This window comes from Tachypleus tridentatus, chromosome 13 (assembly GCF_004210375.1).
Source record: "Tachypleus tridentatus isolate NWPU-2018 chromosome 13, ASM421037v1, whole genome shotgun sequence".
Lineage (NCBI taxonomy): Eukaryota > Metazoa > Arthropoda > Merostomata > Xiphosura > Limulidae > Tachypleus > Tachypleus tridentatus.
In genome coordinates this window covers 97,993,349-98,018,987 of record NC_134837.1, presented here as the reverse complement: position 1 = coordinate 98,018,987, position 25,639 = coordinate 97,993,349, and the positions used below count along the sequence as shown (strand labels likewise).

The following is a 25,639-nucleotide window of genomic DNA, read 5'->3' as shown; positions in this document are numbered from 1 at the left end:
TTCAGCTGACCAGAGGAAGCAATCCTACTAGTGATCCACAAACAGGGCACATATGAGTGAAGTGGAGTGATATATCATATATACATAAATTGAACTGCAAACCTGATCTCTGGACAAATAGAGACAAGAAAAATGTCACTGTAATGTGCTATGACCCATTCAAATCAATCAGACCATACCCACCTGGAGAAGTATGAAGGACAGGTTTGATGGCATTCTGAGAGAGAAGATCCTGTACAGCATCAAACAGATATGGACTTGTGATAGGATCTCAAACAATGAAAAGAAAATGGGTATTAGAGGTAATGAGGAGAGGAAAGAAATAACATGAATCTGCTGTAAAATCTTAAGAACTCAGGGGATGGTCAAGGTTCACAGAGAGACAAGCAATTTACCAACAAGGAAAAAGTCAGTTGTTATCTTACTGATTACAATTTGGATTCCAAAGATGCTGAAAGATCTCTAAATACTGACTTATTGAGGAAAGAGACTAAGTATAAGTTCATAAGATAAGCAGGTGGTAAATGAATTTGAGACAATACCACATCTCTCCCTAAAAGATCCCAACAAGAGTGGAGCCATGAGTGCAAAGAAAGAGCCGAAGCTGACAAAAGTCTCAAGTTAGATGTAAGTTGAGGAAACTTATTCCTGAAAAACTCTTTGGATTACAGCATATCACTTCATAGATGAGGTGAATAGTGGACAAGTACCATCGGATGGACATGATGTTAAGATGAAGGCACGAAAATTGGGCATGGAATAAATGAACAGGATAATAAGGGTACATCCCCCAAACAGATAAAACTTATTCAAGGTGCTGAGAATCAAGGAATGAAAATCTGCCTGACAGCTGGCTGAAGCAAACTGGTCTGAAGCCCATAGAGAACAAGACTTGTTAGCACCATTACATAACAAACGGAAAATACTCAGCATGAACCTCAATATCAGGGAAAAGGAGAAATAAAAAATACTGAGGTGTATCATGCAAGAAGGAAAGGAGAGGATAATAGGAAATTGGGTAAAGGAATAAAACCAAATATACCTGTGAAATCATGTCCACAAAACTGTACGAGACCTACTTGATCCTGCAGGTGAGAGAGAAGGCTGTCAAATGCTTCACTGTCCCAAACACAGGTTTGCTCTTTTATTAATGGGCAACACCACAAGCAGAGTGGTGGTTGAAATAACAATCAATCTCTCAACAAGTAATTGCAAATAATTCTATAGTCTCCACCAACTGAAGCCTATATAAATGTGCTGTTAGAGGGTATAACCTCCAAAGTGGTAATTTGAACTTCATAATTCATAATGAATTACCAAACCCAACTGTATTAGTAGAAAGACATAAAATGTATAAAAAATTTGTAACTCAGTAGAAATGTAAAATAATTCTACTTCAGAATAAGTTATAAATTTGTATTATTGAATAATAAATCAACATGAAGACTGAAAAAAACAAAAACACTTGAAGACAGCACAAATTAAACGTCTAAACATGAGTACTGTCAAACAAGAAGTGGCAGGTAGGATACTATAGAGGGATTCAACATGGATGTTTGGTGCTTCTAATGGTGGAGGTTTGTCCGTGAGAATCATTTAAGCCATGTGAATCAAGAAGTGCAAGAAAATGAAAGGCTTTGCAAATACAAGGTAAAACTGAAGGAGAATAGCTATGTAAGTGAGTGGAACTAAGGTACCTTGTCAGAAATTAACAAAAGCTATAAAATGTATATATTCAATAAATATTTGAATTAAATTTAGATAATCTAATAATTTCAAAATAAGCCTTAAATAACTACTATGTACTATATATAGCAAGCAGAAAGCTTGAAGTTAAGCTTCACTAATGTCAGGATGCATCACAGAATAAAGAATTAAACTCAAAAGAATACATTAAAATATAATTCAGGATTACTTTTACAAGTAAGAGCTTTAGATATATTCTAAAAAAAACATTCTGTTACTAATCTTTGAGGTTTATTACTTATATATATTAACGTTCTTACTGCTAAGAAGAATTGTTGAGTTCAATAGATTTGTACACAAAAAAGTATCAATCTTTGTGCTTAATATTAAAAGATATCTGAAGACAGCTAAAACCATTAAAGCAACTTACAAAACATTTGGGCATTTTGTGCACAAACTTAAGTTTAAAAGCATTCAAATAGATTTTCCCATTTTCTGATATTTTTCATACAGTTCTCACCAAAATGATATTCTTCATGTTTGAAATCACACTTTTACATACAAGAAGTCTTAGTTATTCTAGATATTCAAGCCTGGCTTTCACGTTTCCAGTTTTTCCCATTAAAAGCAGTAATATGTAATTGTGTTTACCATTTTGATATAAAATCATTTTATTTCAATAAATTTATTTTTTATTTTATTCAGATTTTAACATTAAATTTGTTTCCAAACAAAAAGATTAAATCAGGTAAAAATACCTTTTTTGTGCATTTCTTTCAGTATCAGAAGGTTCTTCTTTCTTCTCTTTTACAAAATTCTTTACTGCAAATGATTTGAAAGTAATATGCAGTGTCTAAGTGTAGCATATAACAATATTATTTAGTATAGAGAATCAGAAAATTTAATCATAAGCAAAATTATTATGCACCTTTACTCTGTGAATAGAGCTGAACAATTAGTAAAATTTGTAATTAATTGTTAAGCTTGTTAACCCTTTATGCATGATCTCAGTTTATTCAACTGATACCTGTATCTGTGAAGTTATACATACTACTGTTTAGTAGTATTTTCACAAAATGGCAAGCTTTTAGTTGACATTAAAAATTTGTTGAACACAAAAAAGTGAATTTTTGATAAAGTACTTCTAATAAAGATTTGTTTGTGAATCAAAAAAACTTTTACTGAATCAATCTGCATGAATGGCAATCTTCAAAATCGGAATAAAATGATTTTAGTACAAATTAAAACTTTTAAAATAAGGTAAAAATATTGATAAAATAGGTACAACTTAACAATCACTGGTGCAATCATACTCAAGTATACAAGTTTTAACAGTAAAGAAAATGTTAGTATTTAAATCAACAATCTAACAATGTATTTAAATTTCAGAACTGAGAGTGGTTAGTTATGAATATGCATTTCCATCTACATCAATTGACTAATTATTTATTTGTGGTTGAATACAATTTTGATAGATACCTTCACACACACAATGGCTTGATTCCTCACACATCTGTCTATGATGTTTTGTGTGCCACTAGCCTCGAGCTAAGTCCCACATAGAAATCTTGTGTTCAATATGAAATACAATGATAGCCCTCCCCTAACAGAAGGCAATACAAGGTTCTTATGCAGTAACTCCCCAAAGCATTTGAGCTTGAAATAAGGTATAGAAAAAAAAAAGAAACCAAATTATATGAACATTTTAAGTTTCATGTTATATTATCACAAAAAGAAAAACATTAGAGGGTATCACTAAAATGATTAATACATGTTTCAGTTGAATTTTGTGGCAATAATACAGTTAAATAATAGAAACATATGTATCTATAAAGAAACTACATCATCTGACCTACCTAGACTGTCCACTAGAAAACCTTCTTTCATCTTATCTTGTTTTGTTTTATTCTCAGCTTGAGGAGAGAGAGGTTCTTCATTTTCAAGATAAGATTCTCTATTTGGTACATTTCTAATAAAAGAATCCATTGTAGTGTCTAGTTCATCTTCATCATCATGTTCCTCCTCCTCTTCTGACTCACTATCTGAACTAAACTTCTTCCTTTTAATCATTCGGCCGCTTCTACTTCGTTCTGGCTCTGATTTTGACATTTTTTTCTTCCTACCATCTTTTTCACATTTACTTTTCTAGGAAAAGAAAACAAATTATTATAAATGCAAACTTAACTAGACCATCTTCTCAACTAGTTCACTAGACTTTATATAGTTCATTTAATTTAACTTATAAATTTTAGAAAGACTATAACAACTATAGAACCAAAAGAAATTATTTTTAAAAAATGAATTATTTTTTTTGTTTGTACAGTTCACTGACATTTGTCAAAAACATTAGGAAATGTAGCTTGGGTTGGCCGTGTTAGAGTTCTGTATTTCAGAGACAGCAAGCTGTTTTTTGAAATTGTGCAATGCCACAAAATATTCTTGCACTTTAAGTTGTGAGTGCCTTATAACAGTGACAGTAAAACCTTTAGCATGGATTGTGGGTGGTAGGACTGACTTCTTTTCATTGTGACTGTTCAGAGTCAAGAACTGTGGAAGACAGCCTTTAGTAGGAGCTTTGCATGAAATGCAAATTATAATAAAATTTGATATACAGCATAATACATGTACAATAAGATCACAAGAATGTTAGATATCATACAGATTAATACACAGCTGTATCTGACTATAATGGTAGTAAAAGTACACAATTTCTTCCCTATTTTGCATTATGATCAGTTGACAAAAGAAATTCTGTAAAGTTTGCCATTATATTTAACTCAAATGGTTTAATGAGAGAAATCCAAAAATTACTTTGTGCAAATCAACATACAAAGGCTAAATATTTATTCATCTATCACATGTAACCAAAAGACATTCAAACCAGACCTATTTCTTCCCTGACATTCAAACCAGACCTATTTCTTCCCTGAAACTTTAGAAATTTGAAAACAATTACTTATATCAGAGCAGATTCTATATTCTGTCTACTGAAAGGAGTACAGAAACTCCACTGTAACCAGAAGAGGCAATATGATGTCTAGATCACATGTTCACATTATAATCTTTATTAACATTTACACTTATGAGTCATATAGTAGTTCAAAAATTATGTTGTTTGCTGTTGAATTTCATAGAAAGATACTTCATGAGCTATCTGCACTCAAGAATTAAGTTTTCACATTATTTTGAAAAGTTACAGTTGACTATATTATTGGGTATTGGATTTATATTTAACACAACTTTAAAAAATTAGAGCTTAGTTCATGACAAAAATACAATAAATGGAAAAATTACATTATCCAGTTGCTGTACTGCTGCATGTGGTGATTTAGTAATAAACTTTGAAACTAGTAATTATTAATTAATTATCCATTAGCATGTGTTCCAAATCATGCAAGTCACAGAAAATGTAGCTAACCAGAGTTCAATAATATGGAGTAACAAAATGATTACTACATTACTTGAGGTGACACATGAACAAGGCAATTGTGTATTACAATAGGTATGCTGGTGGGTGTTCCACATAATAACAGCAGAAACAAATCCTTCATGCTATTTTTATGTCACTACACCCTTTCTTTGGCTGTATGGTATTAAAGATTATGTATAGTAATTTGCATCATATAACTGAATAAACAGTCAACATGAACTCATCTCATTATACTGAAAAATATATGATGAAGTGAGTTTCATCTTCTCATATTATTTAACTTCAGATTTATCAACATAAATTCTTAACTTTTTATACTCATCTTTAGGATGTACATATTTTTATATTCTTTATAAAATCACAACAGCTACTGTAATTCTCAATGTTTGATACTGCTGCGGATGACTCAAATTAAGTCCACATTCATATGTATAACTAAGGATGAATGTGTGTTTGAATTTTAAAATATGAAAATACTTCATATTTTAAATGTAAGCTGCAAATTATATGGTACTTGGGCCAAACAAGTAAGTCACAGACTCCAAGGTTCAGGCATAGTCATTGCCAATTTTGAACTAATAACCATAAGGAAAGTAATCAGCAGGCAGTGTTAATTATCCTTCATGGCTTTAATTAATGAAGTAACAGTAATGACTGTCACTTTTATAATACAACTACATCTGAAAATGCAGATTATGCTCACTGCAGGCATAAATCTTGAACCTTCTACTCTGTAATTTGTCAGGTACAATACCAAGTCAAATCAGGTCCAAGTATAAGGTAACAGAAATAAATGATTTTTCTTCCTTGCTTTAAGAACTAAATAACATGTCATTTTACTAATATTCCATAATTTTATATACCATTTAATAAAAATGAGATAACTACACTAAACAACTACATTAATATGATTTTTTTTAATTTAATTTAATCAAAAATATTTAATAATACATTCTACTTTGTTAGCAACTCTGACTAATTGTGCAAACTGTAAGAACATATTTTATTCCATTCTTTAAAGTCCAAATGCACTTAACAAATTCCATCTCATAGATCTCAACAGTTATTATGTACTGATTGTAGCTTACAATAAACTACATACTAAATATTTAAAATACCAGATTTTATAATTTAAAAAACAAAAAAACTGCATTTTAATAAAATTGCAAATAAAAACAAATATTTTCCATAAAATAAATTAAACTAGATTTAGTTGACAGTGTATTTTAAATGCCAAATCAATAAATTATATTAGTTCAAGTACTCTTAAAACATATTATACCATAAGTCCAAGTGGATCTGAAGATTTCTTTACAGAAGGAGTGACTTAGAAACAGGTAAGTACAGTTAAACAACAATAAAATACCCAGAAAGTGTTTTCTAACTCAGCTCACAATAGTTAAGTAAGCAAATACAACAACAAAACAACTGTTTTCAAATTTTCTTAAGCAATACTTCGTAACATACGAGTCTAACTGTGTAATTAAACACACAAAATATAGGTGTTTCGTTTAATTTAAGGCATTAAAAAACACATTGTAAAATTTAAATTTGCCATTTTTGGCATAACTCTTGTAAAGGGAAATATAATTATGTCATACTTTTTTATAAACATATTGCTCTGAAACAAAAGTTATTTTGAAAACGATGTGGAGGATGCAAATAATTTCTGTGATAATATCTACAATGAAGAAATTTACTAAAAATCAATTAAGAATTACTAAATCAAACATTAGAGAAATATGTGATATAATTTAATATTCTTAATTAATAATTTATTCTTATTAATTAAAAAAGCAAGTATCCTTTCTAATTTCATTACCAAATATTTCACCATAAAATGCATTACTACTGAATAAGTAACAAATAAACATAATAGCCTGAGCTACTGCAAATAATTTTATTTGGTTAGAAATGGTTTATAAAACCTGAGTAGTTTCAAAGTAATTTCTGTTGAATTTTCTTGCAAAGTTCTCTCATCATTATAAACATATGTAAAGCAAATTATGCTGTGATGTAACAATTAACATTTACCTTTTTATCTTTTAAGTCCAACTTCCTTTTACGGTTTGCCGACAAAGATTTAGCCTACAAACAAAATATGCTTCCTTTAGAATACATGTAGTAATAAGGGCATTAACATTAAAGTGGGAATGTTATATATGCTAACAATGCCTTTTAAAACTCTGTATTTAGTATTTACAACATAGTGCAGAGTTCTGCAAATACTACATAAGATGTTTAGAATACCTCTTTAAAATTCTACCTAAGTTAATACTTAACTATGCTTGGTTTTTAACATTAAGAACAGGGACAACTAAACACAGCTTTTAAGTCACTAGCATGTGATGTCTAATGTATCATATTTAGAGAAACGTATTTTGTTTGACTGTGGAGTAAAGAAATAAAGTGAATTATTTTAAACAACTTCTTTATCTTTAATTTCCAAACATTTATCCTTTTTGTAATCTGTTAAAAATTAATTAAATCTATCTTTGATATTAAACTCCTCATTTTTCTTAAATAGGTAAATTATATATTGCTATATTTCTGCTAGAAAATCCATATGGAACATGATGGTCATTGCCTATCATTTGTTCACTCTCCTCTTAATACTGTGATAAACATATACGTAATTATGGAAAGAAAAATTACCCATGGAAAAAATCCTTTAACATAGGGTGCTATTTTTAATTAAGTATAAAACTAAATAAAACTGTCCATACAATTTATTTTCAAACATTATTGAAATATATATTTTAATGTAGATACTCTGCTCTGTAACTTTTACTTTTCTACCTATTTTTAGCTTACTTAAAAGTAGGCCCCACTTTTCGTAGGGTGTTAAAAGAAAATAAATTATATCAGTTTTGGTAATGAATGACACACTTTTTGTGTTTCAAAATGCATATTCAAAAAATACATGAACTTTTGTTTTGGACATCCAAAGTTGTGAGGTTCAAGAAGAGCTAGAGAAAAGCATTTTAAAACTTTTACTTGTGTAAAAATGTAACAACTAAAGTATGCAGTGAGTACTATACTTTTTTTTATTTATGTGTTATTTTATCCTTATATATTTCTCAATACAAGTAACTAAAATGCACAAATTATAAACTTCTCAGATTAGCCTAACAAACATTAGCTACAGCTAACTTGCACAAGGTGACCTATTCCATGTGTGTTTGTATAACTAGTGCTAGAAAAAACTAATAGCTTCCACTGTGATTAAGTGCTTCTGATATGAGTTCCTTCCCTAGTGGGCACAAGGTGCAGCAATAAAACTCAAAACCAAAAATAAGTAAGAAAAGATTGAAACTGTTAAAATAAACAGCTTAGACTTTCTGTTTGATACTACAGTAAGTGCAGAGTAAAAGGGGTATTATTCATTTTATTTCATATTTTTCAACTTTTCATTTCACTGTATATTGATAACTTCTCTACATTTAGTGTTACAGTAAAAGAAAGTAAGAAATAAAATATACACTTTTTTACCAAAAATAAGCTTTTGATATTCATTTAGAAGGTGCCAATGGTTACAAAAATAAAATATAAAAACTGTCAGATGAAAAAGAATTATTTTCACTCTCAGCAGGAAAATCACCCTTCACTTAGTTACTCAATAAAGATATTGGAAACTTATTGACAAACCTAATAAAAGTACTTTATTAACAAACTTTTCAATTTTCATAAAGCTACAAGTAATAATTTCAGAGTTATAGTATCTATAGTATCATTGTTCTTGGCATGGTCAAATTGACCAACTTCATTCTCACAGGGTTAATATGTTTGCCCTAAGATAACTGCCTCTTACAAAGATTTTGCATCCAGTAAGACTGACTGGCAGTTTCCACTTCTGCTGATCAGCTAATTTTCAAACCAGTTTCAAATTAATGAGTCAATAGAAATGCTGTTGTTATTCTTTGATTGTATGTAGGTGTACATTATTTTTCATTTTATAATATAAACTTCTTTTCTATTATAGTAGATGTATAACTTTAAGTTATCATATTTGTCACTTTTGATAATGGTTACAACTGAAGATAATTCCACCTTATAACCAAATATATGAAGCTTAAGTAAACTGATAATGTGAAAGTACATCAGTGAATTAAAAACAAATTACTGTAAACAAAATCTTTAAGAACAATTAGACTAATATTATCATGATTTTACATCCAAAGTACATTTAGAACTGTGATCAGGCTCAGGTTTACAATCCTGTGATACTGTTACAAGAATTCATTTTTGTTTAATTAAACATTTGAATAGTTTAAACTTAATAATAGACCAGGATTCATAAATACACCAACCTTTAATTTGTCTTCATCAACACTTAATTTACTTTCATCACCACTTTCTGACCTCTCAGTTTCACTAGCATCATGATCATCATGCGTATCATCTAGACCTTCATCCTGCTGAAAAAATGAGCAAGATCTTTTCAGAGCAGTATATTTAGTACATTTAGATGCAACAATCAGAACAACAAATTAATCATGAAAATAAATACCTTTAGGGGTAAAAATCCACTGTACAGTATAATTCTATTCCTTCTTAAGCCATGTTTAGTTCAAATTATGCTTCTTATTAATTTTTTAAACTTAAACTGTTACACAAACTAACACAAAAATGAGACAAAACAAAAATACAAAAATCAAATGTCAGAACAAGATAAAGAAAAAAATACAAGTTTCTAATGATTCTTCTTCCTGTGTATCCAACAAATAATCAATAACAGGTGACATGTTATTAATTACAGTAATTAGTTTAAGCATTATAACTTCTGGTGAAGAAGTGTCACAATCGTTTAGGTATTACGGAGAAAAGTTTACCTTTCTGCTTAAATTTAGTTTAAACAGACACTATATAATCTTCATGCAGTCACTAATTTATCAAGTACAAGTAATGTTCACTAAAAGCTTGATAAATTTCATAAAGCTACATAATATACATGCTCTAAGACATTTTCCATTTACAAGCATGTGTAGGCATTGACAAAATCTACCCTTGGAAACTTTCTTTGTTTTAATATTTTGTCTGAAAACACAAATAACTTCAGAGTAAAGAGATGCATTAATCACAATTTCTTTCAATCTTTCATTTTCTTGTTGTTACATTTTAAATAATGCTTCATATCTAAAAGGTTAATTTTAGAAGCATAGAAATACATACAGTTTTTATACTTAGTTACTTGATTTTTCCATTTCATTAAATACAAACACATCTCCACATTTCAGTTCAGTTATTTTAAATTAACAGTAAGCAAACAAACTAATTAAAATACTTGAATTTATATTTTTCACATACATTAAAGAAAATGTTGAAGCCTATCCTAGCAATATACATCAATATATTTACTAATGGTTCTTGTATGAACTGAGCATATGAAAGAGAAAGCTATTTGATAACAGCCTTTAGAACAAGAGGAAAATTATGCAAATAATATCCTTTAGACCTTGACCATATACAATGCATAGTATAACGTATATAGTTTACTTCATCATAATCTGGTTTTATTTAAGTCTACACATCATCTGTGTTTCAATTTAACAAGGCCATATTACATGATGAGTTTTCATTTCACATTTACATAGTGAGTTTTTGTATTTGTCCTTTTAATCTCACCATTTCATTTAGTCTTCAAAATCAGCAATTATGAAGCCTTAATTATGGCACCAAATTGTTAGTAGTCCTAAGTGCTACAGATAACACATTAGGTAATTTAAATAAAATAAAACAACAAGAAACACAAAATGTAAAATTTAACAAAGTTCATTTGCAAAATAAAAACAGATAAAAGTTTTGAGAATTGCATTCAGATTTTCAATCATCAAATCTAATCAAATCAAATATGTGAAAAAAGAGTTACCCTCATTTTTAATTATGAGTTTAACTTTTTTCATGTCAATTGAAACATATTGCAGACTGTACCAGATCTTACTTAGTTAGATTGCATATACATATATGCATCTTACATCAATGTAAACATTGCTATATGCATATAACATAATGGCTTGGAAGCATGCAACATTTTTTCTTTGTATTGGTTGTTACCTAAATATTTTATGACCATCAACTTTTGTGAATCAAGTATTAAATTTACACCTTGTGGCTTGAAGTGTGAAAATGAACCAGAGTAACTTATAAGTAAAAATGAAGTGCTTGACATCAGTGACTGGTTAAATAAGCATTAACTTCAGTGCAAACCAAACTGCCAGTCACAGTGTGATATCTCAAGCTTGACTAGCCAGTAGCTGGTTGTTTTAACTAGTATGCTCAAAAGCTACAAAAGTAAACCCAAAGGGCTCTGGCTACATAAACCTTACAAGTAAATTACATATACACATCATTTATGAAGAATTATGGATAAGTATTTTACACTGAAAACAACTTAATCACATACAAGCTATAAAATAGGTTTGAATTATCCCACCTAGATATTCTTTATGAACAATACTTAACCTATTAAAATTAATATATTTGTTTATAATATTTATATTTAAGACAAAATGTACACAATCACTTGATATTACAAACAAGTTTGAAAAATACTAGATATGTGCTTAAGAAAAAATTATTATAAGAAAGGTCATTGACAATTATATAATGAAAAGTGCAACTGAGAAAAATTATAATTTCATTTTTTTTGTATAGTTTCATGATTATTATATATACGTATTAACAGTTTATTCACACAACTTTTTTCTTTAAAAAATGACTGAAAATATCTAAAATATATCCAAGTCCTTAAGCATGAAACGTGTAAAACAAAAGTAAAACATTTATTCTAAAGATAAATAATAAAAAAGATAATGATGACATTACACTTATAATCATTTGATAAAGAATCCAGATAACTATCCAGACATTTTACACCAATGAACTATACTTCTAATGGCAGGAAAGTTTGAAAAGATTAAACCAAATTCTTATCAAAATCATTAAAAACAGTTAAAATAGGAAACTGTGAAGAACAGAGTAAAATTAAATGTAGCATTTCTTATAAAATTGACTCAAACATCATAAAGGCTTTAGTATAAAGAACAGAACAATTGTTTATTTAGATTTAAATGGGAGTTATTTTGTAAATGACTAAACCAGAGTGTATTAATTACTAATGCTTAATAATAAACAAATGAGCAAACAAAGTCAACTTACCAGTGTTGTTGGAGGCACAACCTTTGGATTATTTTCAATTTCCCACAACCCTTCATTAAAATATTTACGTTTCTGAGGTTGGCCATATTTTTCTTTAAATTTGTGGTAAGAATAAAGATCCTTAGAGGTAAGGTTTGCCCTAGAAGACGAATATCAAAAGCACTATTATATAAATAAGAAATAAATGTAAATTTTGTGGATCATACATACAGAGCATCCATAGTATGAATCCATGCTTGGAGGAAGTCCTACTGACTGTAACATTTTTTTGATAACTTGAAATTAAAAGATGTATTTTTTGGCTATCTTTAAAAATTGTTAAAAATACTCTTCACACTTAGCAATCCATTTATTTGAAAATATATTTTCAAATTTCTCCTATTTTCTTTGAAAATAAAAGATGGAATGAAGGGAGGGTGAAAGTGTAAAAGAAACAAAGTTGTTTCAATTAAACACTTGATAAGAAGTGGGACAGAAATGTGAAAAAAATAATTGTCTTGGCTTTAAAAGGATAGTTGGTCACTAACACATAACAAATAATGATTTCATAATAAGCATGTGGTCAATGTATGTGTTAAAATACCACATATACATATGATTTAATTAACAATATCATTCAAAAACACTCATATACACTATAAATTTTCATTCCAAGCAACTGCACTGTTATGATATTGGTGGATTAAAAATTGTTTCTAAAGAGAATAATAATGAAAAGCAAAGCTATGAAAACTGCTGATGTTTCTTATGCTAATTTTAATACATGGGCCTTCTAATGACATACTTTACATTGTAAAGTGGTAAATACTACACACACCGAAGGACTTTCATTTATATAAATAACTTGAATTTGTTTTTGTTTCTTTGTTCTTGAGAGCAAAGCTACACAATGGGCCATCTGTGCTGTGCCCACCATAGGTACTAAAACTGGTTTTAGTGTTATAAGCCTTCAGGCTTACTAGTGAGCCACAGTGGAGCAAATAACTTGAGAGAAACATTTGTGATAGAATGTGAATGGGAAGACACTTAATTTTAAAACTACAAAAAAGTTACTCAGACATATTTATATGAAGATAGTCAGAAAGAGGACTGGACTGCAGTGATTTCAAAATTAGTATTTCTTGCTCTTGCATTTTTATTGTTCCAAATATTCAAATAACAGAAATACAGCCATTATTATTTTTGATTAATTCACAGTTGTTCAGCTTTAGTAGTTGGTTTCCCTACCTTTGAAAAGAACTGGGGCTTAGAAAGGAACTGTTCATTTCAGGCATTATGGGATATGATTTGAAATTATTACTCCTTGTAGTTTTAAGCATTTTGAGGGTTAATATTCATTATACAGATAAATGTCAAGTATAGCTACATGATTATCAAAATCTGATATTCAGTTAATCACATGAAACTTGGATAGTTCAAACACTTGCTAGCCCCAGTTCTTTTCAAAGGTAGGGAAACCAACTACTAAAGCTGAACAACTGTGAATTAATCAAAAATAATAATGGCTGTATTTCTGTTATTTGAATATTTGGAACAATAAAAATGCAAGAGCAAGAAATACTAATTTTGATTATTTAATTACTTTTGTAACATTATTAAAATGAATTATAATTTCAATTAATAAATTATTTTACACAAAAAAATCAAAGTAATTGATATTGAGTGATAATTAAGAACTAATCACCCAGCTCTAGCATTACATACTGAAGACTGAGAAGGACAACGAATTGCTTAACTCTTTCGTAACAGGTATGTCAAAGATGCATGTCATGACCTGTTACAGTTACATTCAAAATTTAATTAAGCTTCTTTATGATCAATGAATACAAATAAATTTGGCAACAAAATTTAGTTGATAAAGCAAGTTTTAATACTACATAATTTCTTAGTTTTATAATGAAATATTTTAAAAATTCCTCAATCTCCCCTAATATGAGAATCCTGACATTTGTTCTCTAGGTCTTCACCTTTCTCTGATTTATTTACATTGCTTCTCTGAAGTATTAAACTTAATGCAATTCCCTCATTATAATATAGTTTTCACTAAGACTAAGTCTAAATTTTATAGACTTCAATCTTATTTGTTTATGGAATCACAAGCTAGAAAATCAGACCCACCTGCCATATCTTCTCTTTTACAAACTGCCAATAATTCTGTCTGATATTTTATACTACATCATTTATAACTAACAGAAAGACCAATTTTGTTTGAAAGTTTATCCCATGGTGTTCAGGTAATGCAAGTAAGAGAAATTAACTTCAGCCTCTCTTGTCTTTGTTAGAAACCCAGTTAACTTCTAATAGTTATTGTTATTCTGTGTTATTAGGTACATCATCTCAGTAAATAAAAATTATTCAATCTGCTAATTCTATAATTATAAAAAAGTAGGCTTATCTTTCATTCCTAACCGACTAAAAAAAAAACAAGAGATCAACCCTAAACACCACATTTCTTGCTTTTCTGGTATTTTTTTATTTATTACTATGAAAGCAACTAAAATGTAAAGACTAGAAACTTTTTAGGATAGAGAAAGTACAAATATGGCAGATAATAAACATCTTTCATGAGATATGCTCTTGATCATCTAGTGTGTTACATCATTCAATACAGTAACTTGAGCTGAGTGAATGTGTGTTAGGATTACTAGTTAGACATGAGTCAAAAGGCAATAAACAGTAAAATTAAGTATAAACAAATGTATATTGTTACAAGCTTTAAGCTATTTAAGATTAAGAACTGTGGTTTTCTGTTACAATCTGTAGTCATTCTAGAAAGAAAAAAAGGCTACTTCAGACTTCTTTCAGATATTTTTAGTGTATTAGAAGGTTGGTGAAATCAGTGGAGTCCAAACAGAACTTAGGTAAAAAAATAACTGATAAAAATTATGATTTTCCACAACTGACAAGGTATTTATAATAAATACTTACCTCCTCTCATACCATTATATATTCCCATTCAGTACTACACTCGACATACAAATATTTTCTTTACATATGCTACAAGTTTTTTGCTCCCTACCTGTCGCACATCTCTCACACAAATCGTCATGCATCACTTATTAAACAATAGGAGTATGATATGCTCACATGTAGATCCCTCTACTGAACCTTCATTTTGAAATTTGGCAGAAGCAAGCACAGGAAAAGTGAGGAGGAAGGGTGGGAAATGTGAGAGTAGGTAAGTATCTATCAAAAATACATTTTCAATGGAGAAAGTTATAACTTCTTGTAAGGTACTTATTTTCTCTAGCTAGAATCCCACACTGAAAAGGTGGAAGGAGGGACTGGTAAGATGAAACTAAAGAAGCACCTCTGGATGTGTCTGAATAATATCTCTGATCATAAAAGAAAGAGATACAGAGATCAGAACAGAGGAACCACACAACTTCTGAGCCCCATAAATTCTTTGCCCATGTGTAGAAATTCATAAAACACATGGGTAGAAATTGTAAAGTGTAGAGTGACTAGGGTATGTCAGACCATACACAGTAAGTCAACAACATAAAATGAAGTCAGAAAAACTAAGTTTGAAGAGAGGAAACTGAAGTTCTATGGTCCAAACCTCACACAGGAATAACAGTTTCCAAAGATTGTGAGTCTAAATTAAGGTTAGTTAGCATGATTAAAAGCAAAAGTATGACACTGCCCAATATACATGGGAAGCTACTGAGCCCCACTCTAAACTGTTCCCCAAAATACTAGCATGAGCCCCAATATCCAATAAAGGCAGAAATATTAATATTGATTCAAAAATTCATCCCCAAGGATGGTAGGGGTAGAATCAGAAGACACAGAAAAATTAAGCATAACTGATTATTAATAATGTCAACAAAGGGAAAAGGAAGGCAGCTGAACATATTCAGGAGAGAGAAAACAGCTATTTAAATTATTTTCTCTTTGTCACACACACTAGATGCTGGTGTGATAGAATACTTTTCAGGAAGTTGTGAATGTTGCAAGAAATTAGACAACTCTCTATGGATCATAGCAGTCACTTCATCAGCTAATAATTGTGGAACCAGCCCTGAAGGTATGATCAGTAAATGAGCTGGAGCAAGAACAGCAGTGGTAATATTAACTACTCATAACTGTGAGTACATATTCACTGGACGTAAACTCAAACAAAAAGTATCTAGAAAAGAAATGCACTAAATTCAAACATTCAAACATCTGTGAGCAAAAACATACATGTTGAAAAGTAAAACTGTCAAACGAGAAGTTATTAACAGGTAAATTACCAGAGAGGGTTCCTGTTATAACATCTGTAGAGCAAAACATTAAACTAGATTCAAACAAGTATCACTTATAAATTCCTCCATTATTCACAAAAATAACTATAAGTAACTTAAAGAGACTACTTACACTTCATAAGTTCCAAAAAAAAGAATAGGATATCTCTTTGGAGGTATCTTCTTTCCTAAGGGTGAGTATTCCTCTACCTAAAATAAAACAAAACATAATCTAAATGTACATAATAAAAATTATTACACAAACACCATGTTTTGTTTGATTACATACATACTTACTCAAAACCAAGTTTAAAATATTCAGAATTTAAATCTGAATGCCTGATTTTTATACTATGTTATTTATTTAGTATGTTAATTTTACATATTCACTCAATAATAAAATAAACATTTTACTGATTTTATAACACACATTTTATAAATTATGAATTTAATTTAAGAAGAAAGGCAAGCAAATGTCTGGCAGCACAAGCTGTTACTTATTTTGTTTTTCTTTCTTCCCTCTTTAACTGCTGACAAGAGGAAGGGCTTTTTTAATGCTCGTACCTACCATCTTTGACAAGCACTGTACTTACTTCTTAATTGGGCCATCAATTAACTGATTAATAAATATCACTTGCCACCCAGCCCTATTAAAAAAACATGGATTTTCTGCATCATTGAATTCAAAATACAGTACCGCAACTGTGAAAAATGTGAGTAATTTCATAAAATCTAGTAATACTTAACACTACTGCTTCTGATAAGTTGTGAGTAGCAAATATTGTAACATAACATTTTGTGGGGCAATTGTATTTGTAAATAGAAAATTTATAACTTCAAAATGAAAAGTCTTCATTTTATTAAAATTTTTGAACTTGAATGTTTTACCAGTGATGCTGATAGCCAAGTTAGAAAATATGCTTTGTTTTTGACGAAAGAGTTTGTTTTCCTCAAAGTGAATTCTAGTAGATACACTTGTTTGGCTATGCAAAAAAACTACTTAATTATCATCAATATATCTATAAATGTATAGTTTTAATGCAGATTTTCTTATTAAAAGTTTTAATGTATGAAAATGCAAGTTCAAATAGATATAAATTTGGAACCCATCAGTTGAAGTTACCTTCTTTTGGTATTCCTTGTATTTGTTAAATAATATGTCAGTCAAATTGCACAGATATGTTGTCAAGTAAAAAATACATATCTTAAATGAATTAATTTATGTGATGCAATGATAAGGGATGATGTTGAGGGACCAAATGATGCATGCTTATTATTAGGTTTCTACAGTCTATAGCTCTCAAATTACACTTACAGCACCACTACAAGACAAACAATTCTATACTTTTATAACTAACAGAGAAGTCAGGCAAACAATTCTGCATCATTATAACACACAGTAAAATTATGCAAATGATTCTACTCCTTTATCACTAACAGAGAAATAAAGCAAAGAATTCTACACCATTGTAAGAAACAAAAAACTCCAATAAACAATTCTACTCCTTTACCACTAACAGAGAAATTAGGCAAATAATTCTGCACTTTTAAAACTAACATTTTACAAAATAAGTTAGTGTCTGGACTTTAAAACCTTATATGAGCATGTATAACCATAGCTCTGATGCTCAGCTTAACATTTTCATCCCAATACTGACAAACATAAGAAGGATATCCAAATACTAATAACTTTAAATCATCAAAGAATAATTCTCTGATACTATTTCTAAAGAACAATAATAGGTTTTTAGATGTTATGTACGTTAACTTTGTTATATAGAATAGGTTTCATTAAGGTCTTAATTTTGTTATATAAAATAGGTTTTGTTACTGTCTTGTAACTTTGTTATATAAAATAAGTTTCATTGCTGTCTAGTAAGTGGCACAGTGGTGTGTTTGTGAACTCAGAACTCTAAACACCAGGTTTTGATATCCATGGTTAGCAGAGCATAGACAGCTCATTGCATAACTTTGTGCTCAACTACAAACAAAAACAAAACTTTCTGAGCTATAAAACTCAGCTTATGAAGCTTATAATTCTCATAATTTAATCTTCTCAATTGCTCTTTTTGCATATCATCTCTATTGTCTTTCTCACATGCCAGGCATGGCTCAGTGGCTAACATGTCTGGACTGTCAATCCCAAGACTCATGGCTTACATCTCATTGTTGCGAGAAAACAACTTACACTAGACTCATGGATAAACCTTAAGAGCGATGATCAGTCCAAGTACTTGGTCAAATGACAGTTGGCAGTGGGTTCTGTAGAGTAGCTGCCTTTCTCTTCAAAATAAGTAAAGATTACACACTGGTATTTTCTGTCCAGCATTCAAGAAAATGCTAAAATAAAGTTACCTTTACAGTTTCAGTTTGTTTTTCACCTTTTACACACATAATAAACTTTTTACTATTGTGGATAAAGGTTTAGTTAATCTTAGCTTACCCTGCTGACAAATATTTACTTATTATGATATCAATTAACCCTTTAGCTATGGAACATGCCATACGGTGTGGCTATAAACTGACAAGTAATTATGGAACACACGATATGGTGTGTTTTAAGCAACAGCTTGTAGAATACACGAAATTGATTATTAAATTTTGATTGGTTGATAATTTATTTCTGCAGCTAAGTGGTTAGGTAATTTAAATGAGCATGTAAGCTTGTACTTCAGCAGTCTTACTTTTTCAGCTATTATTATTTGGAACATTTGAACAGATAAAATGGTTTATGGTGATAGCTTATATCATTTTAAGTTCTGTGACAAGTGTTGCACTTTTGTTATTATTATTCTTATTGAACATCAGATGTTTTATGTTGGAAACCATGGCTTAGAGTTTTACAGAATGAATGTTTATTCATTCACTAACATGATTCTATGTTTAACACGTTGTTATGGATTCACCGAGTTTCACTTACAGCTTTCAAGATACACAAACATGTACTTTACTGGTAGACTTGTAAAGATCATCTTCAATTCACATTTTGGAAATATGATTCCAAACTCAGTACATTTCCTTTAAAGATTAATTGAAAAGTTGCCATTGGATTATGATTACTAAAGTACATTTCCATAAAAAAAAATTCTGTGGTACTAATTTCATAGCTCATAGATAAAAATAAACCTCCACTATCACCAAGATATCCTTTTCCTCTACAAAAAACAAAACAAAACAAACACCAAATGATAGAAAATGTAGCTCTTCATTATGAAATATAAACTAACATCTTTGATGTTATAAAACATATACAAATAATATTGCAGTACTACTTTAATAATTAGACTACAATAAAGTGCACTAAATTTTGATGAATTAATATTATAATACTCTATGACAATATATGGCATTCTCTCTCATCATATCAGTAAGTTATGCTTAAAATAATAATGGATTAAATGCAATGGAAAATAACACAAATATTATTTATCTGAATTTTTATTATTACACTCATAATGCCCAGATATATCAAATCATATATATACTCCTACAATATGCCAGGATCAATAAACCATAGATTTTAAGCATTTTGTAAGACATGAACTTAATGAAGTAAATACTGTAAGAGGTCAAACTTTAATCATCAAAGCAATGTGATCAGTGGTAATTCGGGGCTTAAGCGTAACTAAAGCTAAAATCTATGCACAAACACATACTAACATGGAATATCTTATGTTACAAGAAACATGTTCTGTATAATGTGGTATTCAATTCTTTTCAATTTAAATAACACAAATTAACGAGTTTTGTTATATGTTAACATTTCCTTACTGGAACAAAATATGCGTTATCACTTATAATAAAGTATATATATGCATATGCAAAATGGTGAAATGTTAGCTTAATCATACTTCATCACTATATGTATTAGTACTACCAACATTAGTAATGACTACTTTACACATAACATCTCATGTTTACAAGTTACAACGGACGTTAGTTGCAAGTTAGTTTTGCACAGAGCCTGCCTAAACAACACACTTTGGCTTAGCGGATGTCAAATAAAAAATGAATTACAAAATATTGTTATAAAAGCATAATGTTAAAATAAACTTAATATATAATATATTCAGAGAGAACCATATTCTTTCAAAGTTAGAATTAATTATGTAATTTTAAACTTACTCTAGCTGGCCATGGAGGATATCCCCTAACCTTCGCAAACACCAAATCTCCCGCCTTGTATTCTGCTTTCTCTACCATTGAAATTTGCGTATTCGCCTTTTTTCACCTACTTAAAATGTAATAGCTACCGTGAAAATAATATAGTATCAATGTTTTAAACTAAATGATTTGAGCCACAGAGATACAACAACGACAACGTCATAAAGTAAAACAGACTGAAACAAAGTTCAATAAATTATGTTAAACTTGTAGGCCTGACCGCATTTACCATCACAAATGAAATGACACTAACTAATCCAAACTAAAAAAAAAAAAATGTTAAATTTCCTACTAATGAAACCTTATTTACTATTTTAATAATAATATCACACGCGGCTCGCCGGTCTAGGTGTAGGATTCTCGCTTACAGTGCGAGTAATCCCGCGTTCAAATCTGCGACTAGTTTACAGAATGTTAGTTTTCTTAAAGCTGATAAATGAAAATTAATTAAGGATACGGTTTTATTGCTGTTGAATTTGTGAATCTTCTGCTGTTTAATGAGAAAAGCAGAGTGGACTAGAAAAACATTTTGTTTTCCAGTTGCTCCTCAAAGTAAATTAAAGTTTTTGAATAGAGATTTCGTTTCTTCAGACGAATGCATATTTTAAAATATATTTCATCTCGACCATGAGACAATATTTGTGGGAGTCATAAAAGATCATATAAATTGGTCATTATAATAAAATTGTAAATATCCTAACAGTTTCCAGTGGCACAGCGGTATATACGCGAATTTTGAACGCGAAAATTGAGGTTTTGATACTCATGATAGGCAGAGCAAAGAGACCCCACTGTATAGCTTCGTCTTGAATTATAAACAAACAAAAATACTCGAATATAGAATTAGATGAGTTCTTGTGAGTTAAATATTTCTGTAAACAGATAGCTTTTCTCAAATTTAAAATGAATAACCGAAGTTGATCCACGGGTCCTACTGCTTTTGGATCTCTGTAATTCATTACTTGTCATGGACCGCTCTTTTTAAAATTAATATCAAAAATAGTTTATATTAAACAGAAAGCTACTCAATGGACTATTCGTTCTGTACCAATAAGAGTAGCGAAATAAATGTCCCCTTTTGGGACAGTGGTAACTCTTCGAATTTACAATGGTAAAATCAGGGGTTCGGTTCCCCTCGGTAGACGCAGCAGATAGCTCGATGTGGCTTTGTTATAAGAAAAACCACAAAACACACACGAACTAGAGGATTTAAGTTGAAAATCAGGGGTTCGGTTCTCCTCGGTAGACACAGCAGATAGCTCGATGTGGCTTTGTTATAAGAAAAACCACAAAACACACACGAACTAGAGGATTTAAGTTGAGCCACTGTGGGTTAAATAGTTTTCTTTAACACACGCACACAAACATATATATTAGTCAGTTGCTGATGTTAAACTCAAAGCTATACAGTGGACTATCTGTGCTCTGCCACCCACAACCACCACTTTATGATGCATTACATAACTAAATGTTAAAAAGGATACTGAAGAACGATGAATCCCATTACTCCATCTTATGCTTTAAGAAGGTAGGTCTGAGTTTAATAGCAACTTGAAAAAATATTTTGCAAATATTTGTGCTATGCCAACAATGACGAGTAGAGATAGATGTATTATGATATGGGTTTGTTTTGTATCATGTGGACAAAGTCCAGTGGAAATAAATAATAGGGTTACAAATATCTTAGACGTTCTAGGAAACGATGCACCTCCTTTATAGGTGGTATCCTTTAGAGGTAATCGTTATCCCTTTTTCCGAGTGATATTGTGTCATTCCACACCATTTAAAAGTTTTAAGACAAATAATGTACCGAATATAAACTGATCAGCACAGACCCTCTAACTGAGCCTGTAGAGACCACGTTGTAATTTTCGAAATACAACATTAAAAGAAAACACTAACATTTCATTACATGTTTGGAAATGCTTGTAAGAAGAGTATTAGAGTAATCTATTTGATTTGAAAAAATAGGGGGTGGCACGGGTAGGCCTATTCCATAATTAACTAAGGAAGGTTCAAGAAGTGAAACACTCCATCACATTTTAAGATGTACTATCGGTTTCTAGCAATAAGAAAAATTATAGAAGTGTACAGTCAAAAATAAAATACGTAGCAATTTTATATTTGCCCCTTTACGTGGATAGTAACTTTAAGAATATTAAAAAAATATAGCAAACTATAGTGAGCATAAAATTAAGGTGTGTTATTGGTTTCTGGCAATAAGTGAAAGTTGTAGAAATGTACAGACAAAAATAAAATACTTAGCCGATTTATATTTTTTCCCCTACGTGGATAGTAACTTTAAGAAAATTCGAAAAATTTTGGCAAACTATAATGAATACATAATTGTACTGGACTAACTTAGAAAAATAGTTTGTTTGTTGTTTAATTCAGAGATTGAGTAGTTTATACTAAAATGTTTTTGAAACCTCAACATGTTATTACAGTCCATGTCACCTGTTCGGTCATTCTCTGGCTGATGACCATGCATCTTGACAATAACCTGTGTAACAGATTTACCGTTATATGTTTATTTTAGTACCTACATGTGTTTCAGTTTTATGTATGTGGTGTATATTTTTGAATGTGTAATGCGCAAATCCCACCTGTTCTCTAAATTTGTGGAAGATTCTCGAGAGCAAGAATCAACAATATGTGGTTTACGTGTTTTCTAACATTGTTGAACGTTCGAGAAGCTAGCGTGTTTGGTATATAAAACTGACGCGTCAAGAGACAATTTTTTTATATTTGTTAGTTACAGTCAGAATAATATAAGCCTTAAAAGCTACAATTGTGGTTTATGCTTATTAATCAGAAAACTACATAATTTGATCAGGAATGTTTATATATTTCGAACATTACAAACCGTTCAACTTCAGTGAATTACTTCGGACATTATTATTTCTACAAGAACATTAAATATTTTCGCCGGAGAAATTCAGCTCGTAACTGGTGTAAGGCCAGTCAAGAAAAAACAGCGCTAGTTTAGACAAAGTGTAACAATATCAATTCAGGTTTACTTTGTTCGTAGTGGACTTGGACCATTGAAAAAATGTTCAGTATTGTCTACAAATTTGTAAAACTGTTGTACATAAATCATTAAGGATTCAGTCTTCTGGTGCTTGTGTTATCATTAAATTAAGAAGAAATCATTTGTTTCATAGGATAAACTATGTGGATCAACAATAATAGAAAATAGTGCCAATACTATTTTCAAATCATTACATAAGTAGCTTGCTGATAAAGCTTGAGAAGTTAGCTATGCTACAAAGAGACCTTCAATGAACTGACCGCATGGCGAAATCAAGACAGTAACATCAGAGTTGTTTGAATTCCCAAAAAAAGAAGCAATGGGGTTATACATCTGGTGAGATATGTTGTCCGATTTATTTGTTCTGTCAAACCCATAAAGGACTAGATTCTGTGATGTTCCAAAATTTAAAAAAAAAAACTGTGAAAATAATAAGGCAAAAAAGAAAAGCTAAGGAAAGAAACTGCAAATTCTTTCATCAGACACCTATAACATACAAATAGTTCTCCAAAGAAGGTGAAGGAAGCAGGCTTATCTCAAGCATGGAGCTGATACCTCTCTCCATTTTTCTGGAAGAGATGTACAGATGGTTTCACTTCTTGGATCATTGAGACATTAAAAACACAACCTGATACACTTCCAAAGCTATTTAAAAGCGACCAATTGATTGACAATGGAATGGTTGATGAAATTTATTAAAACAATTAAGTGTTCTGCAGGTAATGTTAAGTACAAAGCATTAACAAAACCGTGGTTTCAAGAAGCCAATTTTTATTTCTCGGTAAGAAATCTAATTGATTATTTTGATAAGAAGAAACAGTCTACAAAATTCCATATTATCAGTTGAATACTTAGCCACGATTGATTTAGGCTCACAAAATAAAAACAAACAAACCGATGCCATATCATTGTTTCTTTCGATCTTTAAGAAAGTGGTTATGGAGGTCGTATGATCCATTCCACAAAAAGAGACAAACTAAAGAATTCGAAATTACTAACTGAATGCTTATCCCGTGTTGACTTAAATACATAAAGATCAAAAAAGCTCATAAGTGCTGTAGCTGTGATATTTTTGGACCAAAGGAAAGTGGTTATGGAAATAAGAGCTTTTGATAATTTTTGCATATTATCTTTTAACAAATAAAATGCACTGCACAAGTTTTACACTCGTGAAAAAATTGTTCTTTGGTTGTTTTGAATATATAATTTAATAACCAGTCTTGTTGGTTTGTTGTTCAGCAAAATGTTATACAGTGGGCTCTATGTGTTGTATGCATTATGGGTTGGTTGTTTATCTTATAGGAAAGCCACATTGAGCTATCTGCTCAATATATCTCCAAAGTTTAAAATTTGAGTCTGTAAACCTACCACTGATCAGTCATATTATTTGTGAGCGTGTGTGTATTTATATGGATTAATATAAAGGTTATTTATATCCCTTGAGTAATATAATTAAAAATTCTTGTTATGAATTAAAGAGTTTTGTTTATGTTACACACATATATATTTACTTCATGGTTAATTATTTAACCAGTACTGCGAATTTTCTAAATTGTTTTTCTTATAAAATGCTTCAAACACTATTGTTACTTAGAAACCTAAATTGGCTGTTGGAAAGGATGGTTTTTAAATTGTTATAAGCCTTCAGACTTCCCACCAAGCCAATGAAGAAGAGGGGTAATGAACAATTAAATGAGACAATTGATCAAAACCTTTGGCACTTTGCTTCTATTGAAAAAAGTACTATTTTGTATCAGACAAAACAGTGTATTAATTGGTTTCAGACAATAGAAGACCAAAATTATAGAATTACACAAAGAAGAAAGTATAAATATATGTATAGATAAGGTTACAGCAATCATTGATTGAACGGTACAAACAATATGGGATTTATAGGATACTATTTACAGTGAAACTAAAACATTTGATAACCATGATAAT

General features: G+C 30.2%; 1 protein-coding gene across 7 annotated transcripts in view; it reads right to left on the bottom strand.

Annotated features, from left to right (window-relative positions):
- The window catches only part of LOC143241091 (uncharacterized), a 58,883-nt gene extending 37,828 nt beyond the window's left edge, over positions 1–21,055 (bottom strand). For 2 of the 7 annotated variants that reach the window (XM_076484618.1, XM_076484620.1), the window contains exons 1-7: positions 20,629–21,053; positions 16,637–16,713; positions 12,275–12,413; positions 9,427–9,534; positions 7,151–7,204; positions 3,543–3,831; positions 2,445–2,508 (exon numbers count right to left, since the gene is read on the bottom strand). In XM_076484618.1, the coding sequence (XP_076340733.1) occupies positions 2,445–2,508; positions 3,543–3,831; positions 7,151–7,204; positions 9,427–9,534; positions 12,275–12,413; positions 16,637–16,713; positions 20,629–20,706 (809 nt within the window). In that variant the 5' untranslated portion in view covers positions 20,707–21,053. Of the gene's footprint in view, positions 1–2,444; positions 2,509–3,542; positions 3,832–7,150; positions 7,205–9,426; positions 9,535–12,274; positions 12,414–16,636; positions 16,714–20,628 lie in introns of all 7 variants that reach the window. The other 5 variants (XM_076484624.1, XM_076484619.1, XM_076484622.1 and 2 more) reach the window with 5 other exon arrangements.
- Positions 21,056–25,639: the final 4,584 nt, after the last annotated feature.